The 19,539-nt window shown below is 36.7% G+C and overlaps 2 protein-coding genes across 5 annotated transcripts in view; one reads left to right on the forward strand and one right to left on the reverse strand.

Moving 5' to 3' along the window:
- LOC145285996 (testis-expressed protein 2-like) overlaps positions 1 to 11,761 on the reverse strand; it is a 281,702-nt gene extending 269,941 nt beyond the window's left edge. For all 3 annotated transcript variants that reach the window (XR_013869089.1, XM_080134589.1, XM_080134588.1), the window contains exon 1: positions 11,394 to 11,761. The gene's annotated coding sequence lies outside the window, so the exon portion shown is untranslated. The remainder of the gene's footprint in view (positions 1 to 11,393) is intronic.
- Positions 11,762 to 11,924: 163 nt separating this feature from the next.
- LOC145285998 (serine/threonine-protein kinase/endoribonuclease IRE1-like) overlaps positions 11,925 to 19,539 on the forward strand; it is a 266,385-nt gene continuing 258,770 nt past the window's right edge. Inside the window, exon 1 of one of the 2 annotated variants that reach the window (XM_080134591.1) lies at positions 11,925 to 12,324. In XM_080134591.1, coding sequence (XP_079990717.1) covers positions 12,220 to 12,324 — 105 coding nt within the window. In that variant the 5' untranslated portion in view covers positions 11,925 to 12,219. Of the gene's footprint in view, positions 12,325 to 13,910; positions 14,220 to 19,539 lie in introns of those variants that run through there. The other variant, XM_080134590.1, reaches the window with a different exon arrangement.

A 19,539-nucleotide genomic window follows, 5' to 3' on the forward strand; every position in this document is an offset into this window, starting at 1 on the left:
TTTCATATAGGGGGCTACTATCAGGGACACAAGTTGCAGGAATACTATGTAAGGAGTTGAGCAGCAAGATGTCTGTTCACATTACATTTGATCTTATGCATATCAGTACAGTTGAGGAAGCAGGAACCTGGAAGGGAGTTCCAAAGTCTAGCAGTTCTAAGGAAGAAACTATTAAAATAGAAGGCTTCCTTGCATTTAGGGATCTCTACTGTGTAGAGGTGGGACTTTGCTGCTTTCATGTTTGATGGAACATTTCATCAATGGGATGTTTAGATGACAGTTCAGGATCTATTAGGTTGGCAACTCTCTTTTGAACTCTGTCACCAAGTGAGAGACTAGTAGCAAACGCACCAGCCCAAATGTGATAAGAATACTCTATACAGGAGCAAATAGTACCTTGTACAGGTACAGGATACTCTCAGGTATAAGTAAATTTCTAGCATGGTAGAGAGAGCTCACTTTATTTGCAGCAGCCTTGGCAATGCTCTCAATATATCTGTTCCAACTCATGTTCCCTGTGAACATTAAGCCGATGAGTTTGAATGAAGTACTTTCAGGGTTTTTTTTTTTTTTTTTTTTTTACATAGGCATCACCACATTATCAAGGCCAAGAGGCCACTCAAGGATAAGGGTTTAAGAGTGTACAGTAGAAATTGGACAATATAGTAATCATTAGTAATGAAAATTTGGTAAATTTGATAACTTATATGGAACGGCTCATCAAGAACTTATTTACGTTAGACTTGAACACAACCATATTGTAGTCAGCCGGAAAGCAGGAAAACGGAAGACAATTCCACAGGCATGCAGTTCTAAGAAAGAAGCTTTGTTCATGGAATCTACGTTTAGGTTTAGGTACAGATAAAGAGTGGGGGGAATTATTGATAGTGTTTACAGCTAGACGAGTGTTTCTTGTGAAAGTTTGGCGAGGGGGGACCATAGATTGAAGCTCAGACGAACACTTTCCATGAAAATAACGATACATCAGAGACAAACTCGCAACATCTCTTCTGTGAGATAGAGGTTGCAAGGAAGAGAAAAGGACATCTCCTACGAGGCTACAAAGTCTATTTTGAACTCTATCAAGGCAGGCCAAGTCCTTTCTAGCAGCTTCTGCCCAGATGTGGCAACAGTATTCCATCCTTGGACGTACCTGCATCTTATATAGATAGAGAATAGCATCAGCAGTGAGATATCTACTGGATCGATAGAAAGATCCCACCATTTTTCCAGCGGCCTTGGCAACAGATTTGATGTACGTGTTCTATTTAAGATCAGGAGTAATGGTCAAGCCAAGAAGCTTGTCAAAACTTGAGGCCTCCTGAAGACGAGAGCCATTCATTTCAATTGATGCCAGATGTGGATCAGAATGTTGATGATGTAAAGAGAGAAGTTTGGTTTTAGATGCATTAAAAGTAACCAGCCACTCCTTACCCCATTGTACTACATGCTCAAGATCAGAGGAGAGAGAATTGGAGAGAACTTGGTCGTTTACTGTCTTAGATGTGCTACCATAAATGGTAGTGTCGTCAGCATAAATGTCTACAAATGATGTAAGGATGTGATTTGGAAGATCATTAATAATGTAGATCAGGAAAAGAGTTGGGCCCAGGATGGACCCCTGAGGGACACCGGCATTAATACTGTGAGCTTCTGATTTTTGCCCCTCAACTACTACTCTTATGAACCTATCAGAAAGAAATGATTTAATAATTGAGAAGACATTTCCAGCAATACCATAGCTAGAGATCTTATGAAGTAAACCTTTATGCCATACCCTATCAAAGGCCTTAGATATGTCAAGAGCAATTGCCCTAGAAAGGTTGCCTCCGTCGAGAGATTTGCTAATCCTATGAGATATAACTGTAAGGACATCTGCTGTAGATCTAGCAGAACGGAAACCATACTGAGTGTCACTAAGAAGGATATTTTTGTTGAGATGGTTGATTACTTCTGTATTTAACACAGATTCCAGCAACTTACTCATGACGCACAGGAGACTTATTGGCCTGTACTGAGAGGGGGATGAGCGATCACCTGAATTCTTAAATACAGGGCATACTGATGAAATTTTCCAGGGAGATGGGAAACTATTCTCCTTAAGACAATGTTTAAACAGTTTTGTAAGTATGGGTGCTAGTTCAGGTTGAAGTTTTTTGAGTACTATAATTGGAATACCGTCAGGGCCAGTTGCTTTACTGGAATCAAGGTTTTTGATTAGCTTGGCAACATCACGTACAGATATACGTATATCACATAGCGTGTTTTCTGATACAGGAGGAAATATTGGGGGTTGGCGGCCTTGATCGCAAAGGGTAGAATTAGCTGCAAAGTTCTTGACAAAGAGTTTGGCTTTGTCTGATGCTGACGAGATTACCTCAAGTCCATTGATAATAGTTGGGATGGAGCACACGCTTCTGTTCAGGATTCTGTTTGCTATTTGCCAAAACTGGTGGGAACCAAGCCGCTGCTCAGCTACTTTGGACTTAACAGATTGAGCATACAACTCTTTTGCATTCTTTATTACTTTCTTACAATGGTTGCTGGCAGTCCTGAAAGCGGCTTTAGTTTTCATACATCTATTACGTTTGAAACAGTGGAAAAAGTGATTTCTGTGCGCAATGGCAGCAGCACATTCTAGAGAGAACCATGGCTGGCTGTTAGGTTTTTGCTGAAACTTTTTTGAGGGTATGAAACGGTCAATACCTACAATTAACCATTTAGTCAGGTCTAATACTATAGAGGACACATCCTTTTTAAACATGGAATGCAGAGGTAGATCAGATATAAATGTACGGAAGCTATCCCAATCAGCCTTAGTGTATCGATATACTGTACGATGGAGAGGTACGTCTGGGGACTTATTACATTTCATTTTTATCTTAATTGATACAACAGAGTGGTCGGAAGATCCAAGAGGCGACAGAACAGAAACTGAACATAGTTCAGAGCAAGTTGTGAGAAAAAGGTCTAGTAGGCTCGCATACTGGCCGTCATTGTCGGGCACACGGGTGGGTTCCTGAACAATCTGAGTGAGGTCATAGGCAATGGAGAAATCATGACAGAACCTCCCCTCATCATCGGTCTTGTTAGAGTGGGTCAACCATTTGACGTTGTGAACATTGAAGTCACCACATACGTGAATGTTAGCTGAAGGATAAGCAGATAGGACTTGGTCAATTTTCTCAAATATGCTTTGAAAGATAGTAACTCCACTGTTATGGGGGCGATAGAGAGTAAATATAAATGCCGTAGTGTGAGCTAAAGCAACCCGGAAGCACATATAGGGTAAGTTAGGATCTTCCCTGGAGATGTCCCTACCACATGGAAAGTTATCCCTAATATAGGCACATATTCCATGCCCATGGCGATCTTGGGGGTCAGATTTAGAAGTTAAGTTAGAGTATCCTTTAATTGCAAACTCTTCTAGGGAAATAGCCTGTCCAATGCCAGTTTCACTTAAAAATAAAAGGTCTGGTTTAGTCTCCTGTAATTGGGTTTCAACCTCTGGAAGGTTAGAACGTAGACCCCTGATGTTGGAGAAGGAGACATGGTAGTAGGGGTCTACGTTGGAAGTTGGAGAACCGGGTTTAATCGTGTATTTTTTCTTGAAACTTGTCATGATGAATTTTTGGAATTTGTGAACTAGGTCGTCAGATTTACTTAGAGCAGGACAGAGAGGGGAAACTAAGAGAGAAAAAGAAACGAAGAATTTTTTTTTTTTTTTTTGTAGCTAATGATAAGGTAAAGCCATAACAATTACCCACTAGTATGGCATCGAGAGGCCCCACCAGAAGCTACTGCATGGTCCAGAATCCATTCACCAAATGGCAATACAGCAGCCCCAATACTTTGCACCTGCTGATAGGACAGCCTCCTTGGTGGTTAATCCAAGGTTCGGGTCCCTGACTATCAGGCGAATAACGTCAGCCCAGACAAAACGTTTACCTCCAGCATCCTTACTAGTGACATGGCTACAAGGATAGACATAGAAACAGAAAATTTCCGCCATCTCTGCCAACTGTTCGCGCAAAATACTGCCAACCTAGAAAACAGCTTTTTCTTCTCCCTTTGTCAGAAAAATCACTCATTAAAAAATGAGGACTGAGGGACAAATAAGAAGCGAGAGTAACAGGAGCTGCCGATAACGCATCCACAATGCGTAGCCATAGCTATTGATGGTTGATCAGGTTTCTTGTAATTATTACAGGAAATGAGCTTAGTCTTGGCGGCATTAAACGTACCCATCCATTTTTGACCCCATTCTGCTACAGACTGAAGGTCGTCTTCTAGGGTTTCCGCCATTGCTTTGGATATGCGTGGAGTTATTTTTCTCTCATGCCTGTTATAAAGCGTGGTGTCGTCAGCATATATACCCATTTCAGAGACTATTTTATCAGGGAGGTCATTTATGAATATCAGGAATAAGAAGAGTCCAATACTGAAAAGATTAGATTAGCATTAAGTTGTAATCTATAATAAGTATTGTTTTCAGCAATCCTGAAGTGGAGAGAGAAACAGAGTGAGAAAAGTCGGTTGCTGGCGAACTTGAGTTTTTTGGGTATGTTACCAGGTTTCATTGAAAACTAGCGCATTTTGTTGCTGTAACAGGAACGATTTGTTAAAAATTTCTAAGTTGTTTGTTGCAAACCAACTATAGCTGTAAAGGGGCTGCCACAGCCTGGAAGCAGATATTACACTGACACTCCCTCTCTGCTTCAAAGAAGGGGATAATAACTGTGAGCATGGTATCATGACAAGTGCACCCACCTCTTAAACTGTCCATAATGTGACTACATATTGCTTTTGCTTGGTGTTGTAAGAGAAACCCACCACCGGAACAACTATCCAGAGAGCATGACATCAGATCCAACCACAAGAGGACACGACTCAGAATCTCACCACAGTTTTTATACCATATATGAAGGTTTTGTCTGGAAAACTTCAACGAATATGTAATCCATATGACATCAGGACAGTATTCAGGAGTGATTCAACTTTCTGGAAACAGCTCGAGTCAAACCTCCTACAGAAAAAATCATAACTAAGAACTGTGTATATGAAATCGCATGTAAATGTGGAAAACTATACAGAGGTGAAACATGTCGTCTGTTGAAAGTACGGTTAGAAGAACATCAAAAAGCCATAGTACATGGAGAGGCTGATGGTCTACTTGTGATGCATGTGTGATATTCTGCATAACCTCCTGTTCGGCTCCCCCTAACCTAACTGAAACTCGTTAAAAAATATGATGACAGTACAATCTAAAAATAAGCTTAAACCAGGCTTAGGGTCAAACAAATCCAACTTGCCTCCTCCCTTGAGGCTTGCATTCACAAATATCCGTGGGCTTAGAACTAATTTAGCTGATGTTGAAGCATTTCTCCTAACAAATACCCCAGATATCTTAGCACTAAGTGAGACTAACCTACACTCCTCCATCCCCTCTAACTACTTTAACATGCCGTAAGGACTCTGACAGACATATGCACGGACTTGGAGTTTACATTTGTAATACCCTTCCCTTGACTAGAGAAACAAACCTAGAATCGGATAATCAAGCCTTTATGTGCTTTAGACTAATCATGCAACACAACATTAGCTACTTTTACTTTCTCTACCGCTCTCCCTTGACCCAAGACTGCACCATAATAAACAAAGTATCTGACAGCATAGACACAGCACTCTCCTTCGACACTAGCGCCCAAGTACATGTATTTGGTGACTTTAATGTCCATCACAAAAACTGGCTTGGATTCTCTACTTACACAGATGCAGTAGGCAGCGCAACTCATAGCTTCTCTGTATCTCACTCCCTATCGCAAATTGTTACTTTTCCAACCCGTTTCCCTGATCAGGAAGAACAACACGCATCACTCTTAGATCTGTTTTTGACGACAGTTCCTGATGATTGTGTAACGAAAGCCGACAGCCCACTTGAGAACGCTGATCATGCAGTGATAATGGTTGAAATCGCCCTAAACTCAAGACCCAAAACTGAAGAGCCAGTGCTATAAACGAGATATTATAAAAAGGCTGACTGGGAAGCCATCAGTGATCTTATCAGAGACGCCCCATGGGGAAATATTTTTTCTCTTCCTGCTGAACAGTGTGCAGCCGAGACCACTGAATGGTTCAAAACTGCAATTGAAGCGCATGTTCCCATGCGGAAATTCTATAGCAAGCCCCACTCTCCCCAATGGTTTACTTCGACTTGCGCAACTGCCATTGCTCAAAGGCAGCATGCGTTCCGCAGGTTTAACCGACATAAGTCCAGTTCAAACAGACAGAAGTACATAGAAGCTAGAAGTAATGTTAAGAAAGAAACAGTGACAGCTAAGAGGGAATTTACGGAAACCACTAAAAAACGCATCGAAGCACAAAAACTAGGAACTCGTGACTTCTGGAAAATCTACAACAGTGTAGTAAATAATTGGCAATCAACAATTCCCCCACTAACCAACAATCACAAGGTTGTCTCCTCAGCAACCGACAAGGCTAACATGCTTGCCAGCCGGTTTGCCTCAAACTCCACACAGGACCCTCTAAACCACCCCCTACCTCAATTTCCTATGCGGACAGACGCCACGCTAGACGATCTGGAAATCACCCCTGCTCAGGTGCATGCTATCATAAAAAACCTTGACACTTCAAAAGCATGTGGACCCGACCTCATCCCAGCTGTGCTATTAAAAAAGTGCTCAGCCGAAGTAGCTCCAGTTCTCTCCAAACTCTACAACAAATGCCTTAATGAATCTTGCTTTCCAGGCTGTCGGAAAACTGCTTCTGTGGTACCAGTATTCAAGAATTCTGGCGAAAGAACTGACCCATTAAATTATCGCCCTATTAGCCTCCTCGCACTTTTTGCCAAAATATTTGAGACCTTAATTAACCATGCTCTAGTCCAGCACCTTACAGATGCTAAACTTCTGACCGACCAACAATATGGATTTAGACAAGCCCGTTCCACGGCAGACATCCTCACTGTAATCTCTGAACGTATATACCATTCACTGGACAAAGCGGGAGAGGGCAGAGCGGTAGCTCTAGATATATCTAAGGCTTTTGACAGGGTATGGCATGAGGGTCTCCTCAGGAAGATTAGATCATGCGGTATCACTGGTAGAATACTTAACATAATTAAATCCTTCTTAGATAAGAGAAAAATCCAGGTTGTCCTCGACGGTCGTACATTTAAACAATATGATATAAATGCGGGAGTGCCCCAGGGATCTATCCTTGGACCTCTACTGTTCCTGATATTCATAAATGACCTCCCCGACAAAATTGCCTCTGAGATGGGTATATATGCTGATGACACCACACTCTATAGCAGGCACGACAGGAAAACAAATGAACATATATCTAAAGTAATGGCAGAAACACTAGAGGATGACCTCCAATCAGTAGTGGAATGGGGACAAAAATGGATGGTCACATTCAATGCCACCAAGACTAAACTGGTTTCATTCAATAATTACAAGAAACCTTCTCTACCACCTATAGCAATGGCCAACGACTCTTTATCTGAGAGTACGTCTTTCAAGCTCCTTGGCCTAACGTTCACGGGAAACATGAGTTGGAACAATGATATCGAGGGCATTGCCAGGGCCGCTGCAAGGAAGGTGGGCTCTCTCTACCGTGCTAGAAAACTACTAACACCCGAAAGTATCCTGTACCTCTATAAAGCCACCATTCGCCCATGTATGGAGTATTGCTATCATATTTGGGCTGGTGCATCGGCTACTAGTCTCTCGCTCCTTGACAGGGTTCAAAAGAGTCGCAAATCTGATAGGCCCTAAACTGGCATCTAAGCTTCAGCCTCTGTCTCATCATCGAAACGTTGCATCCCTCTGCCTGTTCTACAAGTATTTTAATGGTGAATGCTCTGATGAACTGCAAGCACTTGTGCCCCCACGACGTGAACACCCTCGACAGACCCGACAAGCTGCAAAATCCAACCCCCACACTGTAGAGATCCCTAGATGCAAAAGATCTTTCTACTCCAGTAGTTTCTTCCCCAGAACTGCTAGACTTTGGAATTCCATTCCAGGTCACTGCTTCCCCAACTGTACTGACATGCATAAGTTCAAGTGCAACGTGAACCAACATCTTGCTGCCCAAATCCCTACATAGTACCCCAGTAGATGTTTCCCCTGATAGTAGCCCCCTACACCAAAGTGGCAATGTGCCTTGTTTGGGGTGAAAATGTAATAAAAAAAAAAAATAAATAAAAAAAAAAGACTGAAAAGTCAGGTATAACTGACCATATTTGAAAAGAAAAGGGAAACCATCTACCATTATGGGACAAAGTAAAAATTATAGACAGAGAACAACGGTGGAAAGAAGCAGCACATATGCTAGGGAATAACCAACTGCTAAGTAGACCTAGTATAGAATTCAATACAATATGGGAACCAGTAATATAGTATAAACAATAGATAATATACACAAGTAAAAAAAAAAAATAAATAAAATATATACAAGTAATAAGTATAGATATATATATACACTAATAATTAGTAATAGATGGTGATATTTACCACTAGAAATAAAATTAGGTTTAAGGTTCCTAAAATTCGTACCAGCAAGGGCCCATGGCGCAGTGGTTAGAGTACTGGGAAAAATCAATTGTAAAAGTGATATTTTCCTGAAGGTTGAAGGTTCAATCCTCAGTGTGGCCGACCGAAATATAAATTTGTGAATTACTTAGAACTTCTATCCAGTCATGGCTGACGGAACAAGAGCACACTACCCCCGTGATGTAAATAAAGGGTTCCGCTCAAAATTCCGTCCAAATTCCCCGAGTTCGACAGGATATACCTGAGGGAGGTCGGAGGTTATATCGAGTGAAACGTTGTGAAAATCACACTCAAGATGAGAACAGTAGTCCAATGAATAATAATACAAATATATATATATATATATATATATATTTCATTATTTTTATGAAAAACACTACTTTTAAATCTTTGAAAAATAAATTGTATTACTGTACACAGATTCGAAAAAGTTGTCAAAAAACAAATATATAACAAATAAATATTATCAAAGGCAAGATAAGTTACTTTTCTACCTAACTGGATATATTTTTAGTGTTTTTATTTAATGTAACATGTTTATTCAGCTCGAAAAACATACAATGTTTACCGATGTATTGGAAAGTTAAAAATGGCGTCTGACTCTTTTTGACACGGTAAATTTGGGAAAAGGAGTTAAATATAAAAAACTAGACAAAATACTGTTAAAAACCCACCGAATATATGTCAGTCTAGATCACGGTAACATATATTGAGTGAGTTTCTAGCAGTATTTTGTCTAGTTTTTATTTTTAACTCTTTTCACAAACTTACTGTGTCAAAGAGAGTCGGACGCCATTTTTAACTTTCCAATACATCGGTAAATACTATGATTTTCGAGCTAAAATAAACATGTTACATTACATAAAAACACTAAAAACATATCCAATTAGATAGAAAAGTAACTTATCTTGCCGTTGATAACATTTATTTGTTATATATTTGTTTTGGTGCTAATGCACTTACTGATTCGCGCTATTTTTTAAAAATCGTATTTCCAAGTTTAATTAAAGTTTTATATGTTTTTCTTTTATTCAATTGTAAGGTTAAAGTATAGAATAGGTACAAAACACCCTCCCCATGTTAAGAATGGCTTTTTAAATAATAACGTTATTATTTCAGCACGGATCACTAAATGCATGATGAGTGCCTTTGTTTTTTGACAACTTTTTCGAATCTATGTGTACAACAAACCCATTTTCTTTTAGTGAGCGCAATATTGCCAATATACATATATATGCAGGAAATGCTTTGAAAAATCGATAAACAACTGCGCATATTGCTAAAAATACAAAAATTTCTTTCAGCAACTTGTTACATATTTTTTCATCCTCAAAAGACGATAAAAAACACGTGAAAATACCTAAAAAGAAAACAGTTGTTACCTCCCCCTTTTCCAAAATTACGTCCAGTCTGCCGCTGACGATGCTGTAACTTGCACTTGACTTAGTTTAAAGTGTGGTGACTTGCATCTACCACACTATCGTCCAGAAAGACTCGGTCCTGGTGGCAAGACGGCTAAGCGTAATACTAGATGTAGGTGTTGTCTCAAATACATATGGTGCTTTGCTTAGTATTCCCAAAATCGTAGCCAGCCTCATCGTTGCTTAACTCCGGGGGTTTATGTAGGCAAAATAAAAACATAATAATAAAATAAAAATTAAACCCTTATTCTTCACTTAATCGTCAAGACAAACGTTAGCACTAAATGAATTTATTTTGTCATAGTTTCATTAAATTTTGGACTTTTTAATTTCACCACGCGACATCTATATATTGAGAAAAGATACTTACGTCATAATACTTTTGCATATTTTTTAAAGCAAATCATTCTAAATCTTATTTTAGACAAAAAATAATATAAGAAAAACCGAGTCAAAAACCTTTTTTTTAAAAATAGGTGCTAATCCGCGCTGTTTTTTAAATCGTATTTCCAAATTTAATTAAAGTTTTATATGTTTTTTTTTATTCAATTGTAAGGTTAAAGTACAGAAGGTACAAAATACCCTCCCCTCCCCATGTTAAGAATGTATTTTTAAATAATAACGTTATTATTTCAGCACGGATCAATAAGTGCATGATGAGTACCAAAAATATTTAAATGTGTTACATCGAGACAATAAATCGCGGTAAATAGTGATTTTTTTTTTTTTTTTTTTTTTTTTTTTGAGAATTTAAAATTTGAAATTCTATTTTATATTTTAAATTTTCTAGTTTTATATTGGTACTCATGCAGTGCATGCACTTATTGATCCGCGCAGAAATAATAACGTTATTATTTAAAAAGCCATTCTTAACATGGGGAAGGTGTTTTGTACCTATTCTGTACTTTAACCTTACAATAGAATAAAAGAAACATATCATAAAACTTTAATTAAACTTGGAAATACGATTTTTAAAAATAGCGCGGATCAGTAAGTGCATTAGCACCTTTATATTATTCTGCTTTTCATATGATAAAATTTAGGCTTTTATCTTTCTGGAAAAAAAAGTTGCGGAAGTCTTTGATATTAAAGGACATACCTACATTCTAGACTTGATAAGGCTAGCAGGCCGAAATAATTATTGTGTGAAAAGTGTTAGAGAAAGTTGCCCTTAAATATTTCTTATAAAAATATGACGAATATATAGAGATAGATAGATAAGGCCAAATCTTTCCATTCGGATTGAACCAGTAATTAACAATTTTCAAAAGCTATATTTCTGCATAAGTATTTTGAGGAAAAACAAACAAATCAATTTGAGACGACATACAAATTTAAAAAATGAAGGCAACAATTATATATAAAAAGACAAGTATATCTATATACCTACCTAGAAAATATATTATCCTCTGTTTTTAAAAACCGGTTGTAGTTGTAGCAGCCGATGGGTCATCCCTTCGTAGAAAACATAACATGGAGAGTAAAAATCGTAAGGATAAAAAAAAAATTCCGTTGTTATGTTATTCCAGAATAATGTTTAACAACAAGAACCTGATGGTAAATATATGTGTATACACACGTCAAGTCAAGACGATAACAATACTATTATTATCACCGTTACAATAATGACAATAGTAAAAAATAGCAGCGTCGGTCGCTGCTGGACACTCCTGCGATCACCTACGTTTTCTCTATTTTATTTTATGACTTGTTGAGTAATCTAACTCCTACTTCCGTTGATCTTTCTGCAGTCAATATCTAATATCTGAAGCAATTCGATAAAAATATAAACATTTAACAAAACATGTTTTCGTTTAAAAAACAAACAATTATAATATATGCGTGATTTTTAAACCAAAATTTATATTTTCAAGATAATCTTTGAAAGCAAGTTGAAATTTCTTGTTTTGTCAGCATTTTTACAGTTCAGCACAAACTTCCGCTTCCGTGTAATACTATATTAATGGCCGAACTCATATGTATACATGTGAATAAAGTCTATGTGTATTTAGTTTTTGGGATTTTTCTTTTTAGAAAGTCCTACTAAAATTCCGAGAGGAATTGTGTTAGAGTGAACTTTATAGAGTTATTTTAAAAAATATAACCTATATCTGAACGACTTCTATTTAAAAGCTGATGTTTTTCTCCACCCCCTTATTTTTTTGGTTTCGTTCTATGTTATTGTTGGACATTGCATTAAACACCAGCTGAGAAAGATGGTCACTTTTCGGATGATTTTATTTACCTTGTTATTGGAAGCCGTTCATTGCCAACCTCGCCAGCCAGCAATTCCAACATTACAATTAAAGGATAAACAACAGGTTGGTATTTATATCTGACGGTTACCCCGGCGTTGCTGTTGCTCATGTTGATTAATTAACATTCAAATAATAATAATATAATTGGTGCGAATGCACTTACTGATCCGGGCTATTTTTTAAATCGTATTTCCAAGTTTAAGTTTTTATTATTATTATTATTATAATTATTATTATTATTATTATTATTCAATTGTAAGGGACAAAACACCTTCCCCATGTTAAGAATAGCTTTTTAAATAATGTTATTTCAGCACGGATTAATAAGTGTATGAGTACAATATATATATATATATATATATATATATATATATATATATATATATATATATATATAAGGTACTCCTGCAGTATTTTACCCACCGATTTCACGATCTTAGCCGAGCGTTGATCGACATCCGTCGTAAAACGCCGGAACATGGCGAGCGGTACGATACTCTATCAGCCAATCAGGGCGCTTCAAACGAACGCGCAGCAGACGAATAATTTTCTTTGAAATTACACACATAGCGTTTCATTTCAGTTATTTTATTGTTTCAAAGTAAAAATACACAGCCTTTCATTTAAGCTATTTAATTTAGCGATAAAAAAAAAAAACCGGGAGCTGTTGGAAACATACGCGAATTTATGTGGAGACAAAAATTTTGACACAACCCTTTTGTCTCCATAATAAATCAAATCGCGGAAGGCTACCCGGTTTGGGAAGGAGCTTCTTCTTTCCACATCCTCTGAAAACCCTTTGCTCCCTACTTTGCCTAGTTGCCTTTGTCAGTAGAAAATCTTCCAGTCGGAACTAAAGATAAACAGTAATTGTTGTCCCCCCCCTACAAACATTACTGAAAAAAAAACATTGTTGTTACTGTTTAATAACGTTTTGTTAAAAACAAACAAAAAAAAAACATTGAAGTGTTTATTACTGTTGCTTACCCCCCCCCCCCCCCAAAAAAAAAAGGTATCGGAAAACAAAATGAACCAAAAAAAAAAATATATTCAACAAAATAAATTTATTTTACTTTAAAAAAAAACTTACGGTAAGTGTTTGTGATTTATTTTATCCAAATTTTTTGTATTAATTTTATCCATTTTGTTGTGTGTGTGTGTGTGTAATATCTTTTCCTTGTAATGTTGTTGCTAATTCACATACTTTTTAGCGTTCTTGCACCGTAGCTCCGAATTCTCGGCTTTCGTCGGCGTTAACGTCGAAAGCGTTCGTCAACGCTCGGCTAAGATCGTGAAATCGGTGGGTAAAATACTGCAGGAGTACCATATATAATTATTTTTTTACTAAAATCAATACGAAAAATTTATAAATGTGTATCTTTTCTGTATTTATCTCCTGTGTGTTGACGTGTAGGAATGCAAAAAGTCTTTGGAAAAAAAAAAATTGTGTGCAATTATTTAGATCTGCTTGCATAAATATATTTCACGTGTATTATTATATTAAAAAAATACACTTCTAAAATATTTTCGTTTCGCTTGATTTCTAATTAATAGGCAATTTCGAATTACCTATTAATTATTATTAATTCGACATATTAAATGTTTACAATCAAGCAGAAAGTTAGGTGTTTGCCGGAAGTAGACGGTGACGGTGAGAGCCATGAATGAAGTTTCAGATAGTTTCTTTTCAGTATTATAATGGTGAAAGTACACTGGGGGACCACCCGAATATTTACCTTTTAAGAAGTCGTTGTTTTTTTTTTTTTGTTTTTTTTTTAATATCAAACTGTTTACAGCTCCAATCGAGTCGGGTCTGCTGCTTAAAAAAAAAAAAAACAAAAACAAAAAAAAAAACAAAGTGGAGGTTGAGAATTCTCCCAAAATCGCTAAAAACATGGACGACCTACGCGCACATCACTGAAAGTACGCTCCCTCTGACACGTGACCGAAAGTTTGGGGTATGTCTATTTGTTTTGATTTTACATCGTGAATGAATGAACGAATTGTCACCACAACATATGAACCATTCTTTCACCTAATAATAAATTAAAAAAAAAATGGTTTTACACATAGATTCGAAAAAGTTGTCAAACAAATATATAACAAATAAATGTTATCAAAGGCAAGATAAGTTACTTTTCTACGTAACTGGATATATTTTTCGTGTTTTTATTCAATGTAACATGTTTATTCAGCTCGAAAAACATACAGTGTTTACCGATGTATTGGAAAATTCAAGATGGCGCCTCCTCGCCCCCTCTTTAACACGGTAAGTTTGGGAAAAGGTGTTATAAATAAAAAAATTAGAAAAAATGCTATTAAAAATATGTCACGATTGTCACGGTAACATATATTGAGCGAGTTTTTAACAGTATTTTATCCAGTTTTTTATTTATAACACCTTTTCTCAAACTTACCGTGTTAAAGAGGGAGTCAGGCGCCATCTTGAATTTTCCAATACATTGGTAAACACTGTATGGTTTTCGAGCTGAATAAACATGTTACATTGAATAAAAACACGAAAAATATATCCAGTTTGGTAGAAAAGTAACTTATCTTGCCTTTGATAACATTTATTTGTTATATATTTGTTTTTTTGACAACTTTTTCGAATCTGTGTACAGTAATACAAACCCCAAAAAAACATTTTGGTACTTGTGCAGTTCTGCTACCGCGAGTGTACGAACCATTTCTTCACTTTCACCTAACAATTTAAAGGATTTTTTTTTTTTTTTTTTAAGTTCGTATTTCTCGCGTTGACGAAACTGCACTAGTACCAAATGTCTTTTTGGTTAGGTATAAAAGTATGGCGAAAAAAATGTAAATAAATAAATTGAGAAAAAATTTTGTACTTGTGCGTTTTTTATTACTGTACACATAGATTAAAAAAAAGTTGTCAAAAAACAAATATATAACAAATGTTGCCGAAGGCAAGATAAGTTACTTTTCTACCTAACTGGATATGTTTTTTAGTGTTTTTATTTAATGTAACATGTTCAGTCAGCTCGAAAAACAATGTTTACCGATGTATTGGAAAATTTAAAATGGCGGCCGACTCTCTCTGACACGATAAGTTTGGGGAAAAGGAGTTATTAATAAAAAAAAAAACTAGACAAAATACGGTTAAAAACTCGCTCAATATATGTTACCGTGACATAGGCTGACATATTCGGTGGGGTTTTAACAGTATTTTGCATAATTTTTTTAACTCCTTTTCCCAAACTTACCGTGTTAAAGAGCGAGTCGGCGGCCATTTTTAATTTTCCAATACTGCATGTTTTTCAAGCTGACTAAACATGTTACATAAAGACACTAAAAACATATCCAGTTAGGTAGAAAAGTAACTTACCTTGCCTTTGGTAACATTTGTCATATATATATATAACCCTGAACCTCCTTCTCAGAGGGCCGGGCATCCGTCACTATCCTGGTTCACAGGAGCATACTTGTGATGTACTTCTGGCCATGTTCGTCACTCCCAGTTCACAGGACCATAGATGCAACCCAGCAGGGCTACATTCTTACTTGTCTAGTGGTGGACCCCTCAAGGGTGACCAGACTCTCATTGGTCACTGGAAAATATCTTCTGCTGCTCAGGGCACGCGAAATGTGCATGACCCTAAGTCCGTGTGGCAACATTGTCGATTTTGGTCGTCACTCTGGCTTCGTGCTGGATCCAGTCTATCTCTTTCATCATCTGGCATCAGAGCATACCTGAAACAAACTGCATCTTCATTCAGGCCGACCATTGAGAAAGAAGGAAAAACTCTGGGACATTTTTATATAACGAAACAAAATAATTATTCATAAATCATTTTACACTTGTTTAGTCGAGTTCTTTGATTCCAGCTTTATGATGCAGGTTGTATAACAAGTTCCTCTAATTAATTTCCCAGCTAAGAACAAGAGCTTTTTAACTTAGCTCTTATGAGGGTTTCGTCCCCCCCCCTCCCAGGCAGGGTGAGAGCGATGTGGACGCCTCGAATGCCAGTCAGTAAAAAGGGACTAAGGACCCTAACTCCAAAAAGTCGATCGTTTTTATCAAATCAGAAATTCCTCCCTCCACCTTTTTGGAGTTATTCTTTCTTTTTTCCATTATCTTATTCTTTTCCTTCTCTCGTGAACTCATTATTTTATTCTTTTCATTTTCTTTCTTTTCTCTCTTCTTCGTCTTTCATGACCATATCTCTCCCTAGGTTCAATTTATTTATCCATCTGTCCAACTAACTTATCACTGGACTGGTGGTTAAATACAACAGGTGGACCCAAAGACAGCATCTCCCAGACACCAAAGCAGACCTTTTGAACCCCTGTCATTGTACCTTTCAACAGAATATTGTTTCTTTAATAATTTGAATTGTTGTTCTAATCTAAACCAGAAAACGACCCTGTATTGTTTTTTTTCTGCCAACTCGAGAATCTCATTATCATTTTTTTTTTTTTTTTTTTTTTCCATTGAAATATTTTATTTCTTCTGGACATTTTCGCCTCTCCTTATCGCTGCATAAGTACAAAATGGAAATTAAAACCCTTAAAGAACAATTATTATCTATTATTTTCTTCTTTTCTTGATAAAGTCCTAGGGACATTTTTCTTTTTTCCTTGATCAAATATCACACCCCTCTCCTACCTTCTCTTCCTCTATTTGTAAAGCAAGACCATCTGGTATAGCCTGGGATCTTGCTACATATATATATATATATATATTTTTCCAACAACTTTTTTCGAATCTGTGTACAGTAATAACAAATCCACTGCACAAGTACAAAAAGTGGGTTTTTTTTCTAATTTATTTACATTTTTTCACCATACTTTTATTCCTAATCAAAAAGACATTTGGTACTAGTGCAGTTTTATCAACGCGAGAAATACAAACTTAAAAAAAAATATTTTTCTTTAAATTGTTAGGTGAAAGTGAATGGTTCATACACTTGCGGTAGCAAAATTGCACAAGTACCAAAGTGTTTTTTTTCTAATTTATTTATTTACATTTTTTTTCACCATACTTTTATTCGGGTTTGTATTACTGTACATAGTCTCAAAAAAGTTGTCAAAAAAAACAAATATATAACAAATAAATGTTATCAAAGGCAAGATAGATAAGTTACTTTTCTACCAAACTGGATATATTTTTCGTGTTTTTAATCAATTTAACATGTTTATTCAGCTCGAAAACCATAGTGTTTACCGATGTACTGGAAAATTCAAGATGGCGCCTGACTCTCTCTTTTACACGATAAGTTGTGTTAAAGGTGTTATAAATAAAAAAAACTAGACAAAATACTATTAAAAACCCGCCCAATATATGTCAACCTATGTCACGGTACTATATATTGAGCGGGTTTTTAATAGTATTTTGTCTAGTTTTTTATTTGTAATACCTTTTCCACAACTTACCGTGTTAAAGAGTCAGGCGCCATCTTGAATTTTCCTTTAAATCGGTAAACACTGTTTCGAGCAGAATAAACACGTTACATTGAATAAAAACACAAAAAATATATCCAGTTACGTAGAAAAGTAACTTATCTTGCCTTTGGTAATATTTATTTGTTATATATTTATTTTTTGACAAGGAACTTTCTTTTTTTTGTTTTGTTTTTTTTAACAAGAAATCTCTCCAAGTTCCGACTTGTGTCTTTACAATGCAGCAGCCTGTAAAAAAAAAATTTATGCAAAAGTTTCGTCTTGTCTGTCTCACTCCTTATAAATAAATACCTTGCTAGGTATTGCTGCATGAATTCTGCTTGAATACCAGGCCGCTTAATCCACTGTTTTATGTCTAGCCACATTCGTTCTACATTTTGTGTGATCCTGAGGGTCCACAAAATTTTCTGAATGGTTTATGGTGTAGTGTGGAAAATGACGGTCGAGGTTAGTATATGCCTTCCAACAATCATTGAAAATTATTGAGCCCGGAAGGATAAACTTGTGCACCAACGGAATCAGTTTTGGCGTCCCGTTTTTCATCTGGGCCTGTCAACGTGACGATGAAACTTTTTTTTTTTAATTCTTTCAATTCTGCCGAAAAGCCATATCTGACTAGCCATCCTTCCTCTATTATACTTTCAGCGCACGATAAGGGTTTCGTCGAGTTCGACAGCTATCCCGTCACCTCCAATGGGTTAAGCCAGACCTCGGAACAGAAGGACCGCCAATCAACTGAGGAGTGGTGCGAAATGTCCAGATTTTTGCGTACTGTCCGATGATTCCACATACTTCTTAAAAAATTATTAATGAACATTATTACTTTCCATGCTGGCATCCGAGCAATGAATGTTCCTGTGGTTTCGGCAACAGTGAAACCGCAATATTTTCTTTTTTGGATTTTCCCACTTTTGTGTCACTACACGTGCACCTCCAGATTCGTTTACCTTCTCAAAACGAATAGTCATTTTTGCATTGCGGACAGGTAATGCTTGCCGGCAAAACGCCATGTTTTCGCAAAAATTGCCTGCTCATGTCTTCTTCTTTGTGACTTTGTGAAATGGCTTTACTGTGCCAAAATATTTGTTGCTACAACCGTAGCAGGAATCCACAGTATTGGTATTCATCTTTTTTTGGCACTTGAAGAAAATGTAAAATATTTTTTTTTACAGAAAAAAAGAAAAAAAAAAAATGGAAAGAAATAAATGTATAAAGACCTATATAAAGAGATAAATGTATGAAAAAAAACAAACTTTTTTGCACAGAAAAGAGTAAGAAAATTTTATTTTTTTTTTTTTTTTTAGAATTTAATTTCGCAAGGGGTTTTTGTTTGCAGTAAATGCTGAAACTGAAGAAAAAGAAATCGTCAGCTACAATCACTGACAATTTCTGCGCATGCCAGACGACAGGCAAGAAAGAAAAAAAAAAAAAAAAAAAAAAAGTCTGGCAGACATTACTATACTCGTAACCATGGGCTAATGCATGTGTCAGTTTTACTCATAATTCTAGTCTGCGACACTATTAAATGTTTTTTTTTTTTTGTTGTTTTTAAAGCAGCAGACCTGATAGGAGCTGTAAACAGTTGGATATTAAAAAAACAACTTCTTAAAGGTAAATATTCGGGTGGTCCCCCAGTGCACTTTCACCGGTCGGTGTTCTGTTGTAGTTAAAGTAAACATTTACCCATTAAATTTTTCTGCGGGTCACCAACGCCCAAGGAGTACCATAATTTTTTTCACCGGGGGCAAATTTACCATTTGCATGGTATTAACCCACAAACTACTTTCCGCCATTTTATAGCTTCCGTTTATGCTACGCACATGCGCGGCAACATAAACGACGGCTTGCTACACC

Source organism: Euprymna scolopes, chromosome 10 (assembly GCF_053919585.1).
Source record: "Euprymna scolopes isolate OS-2025 chromosome 10, ASM5391958v1, whole genome shotgun sequence".
In the NCBI taxonomy this organism is placed as follows: domain Eukaryota; kingdom Metazoa; phylum Mollusca; class Cephalopoda; order Sepiida; family Sepiolidae; genus Euprymna; species Euprymna scolopes.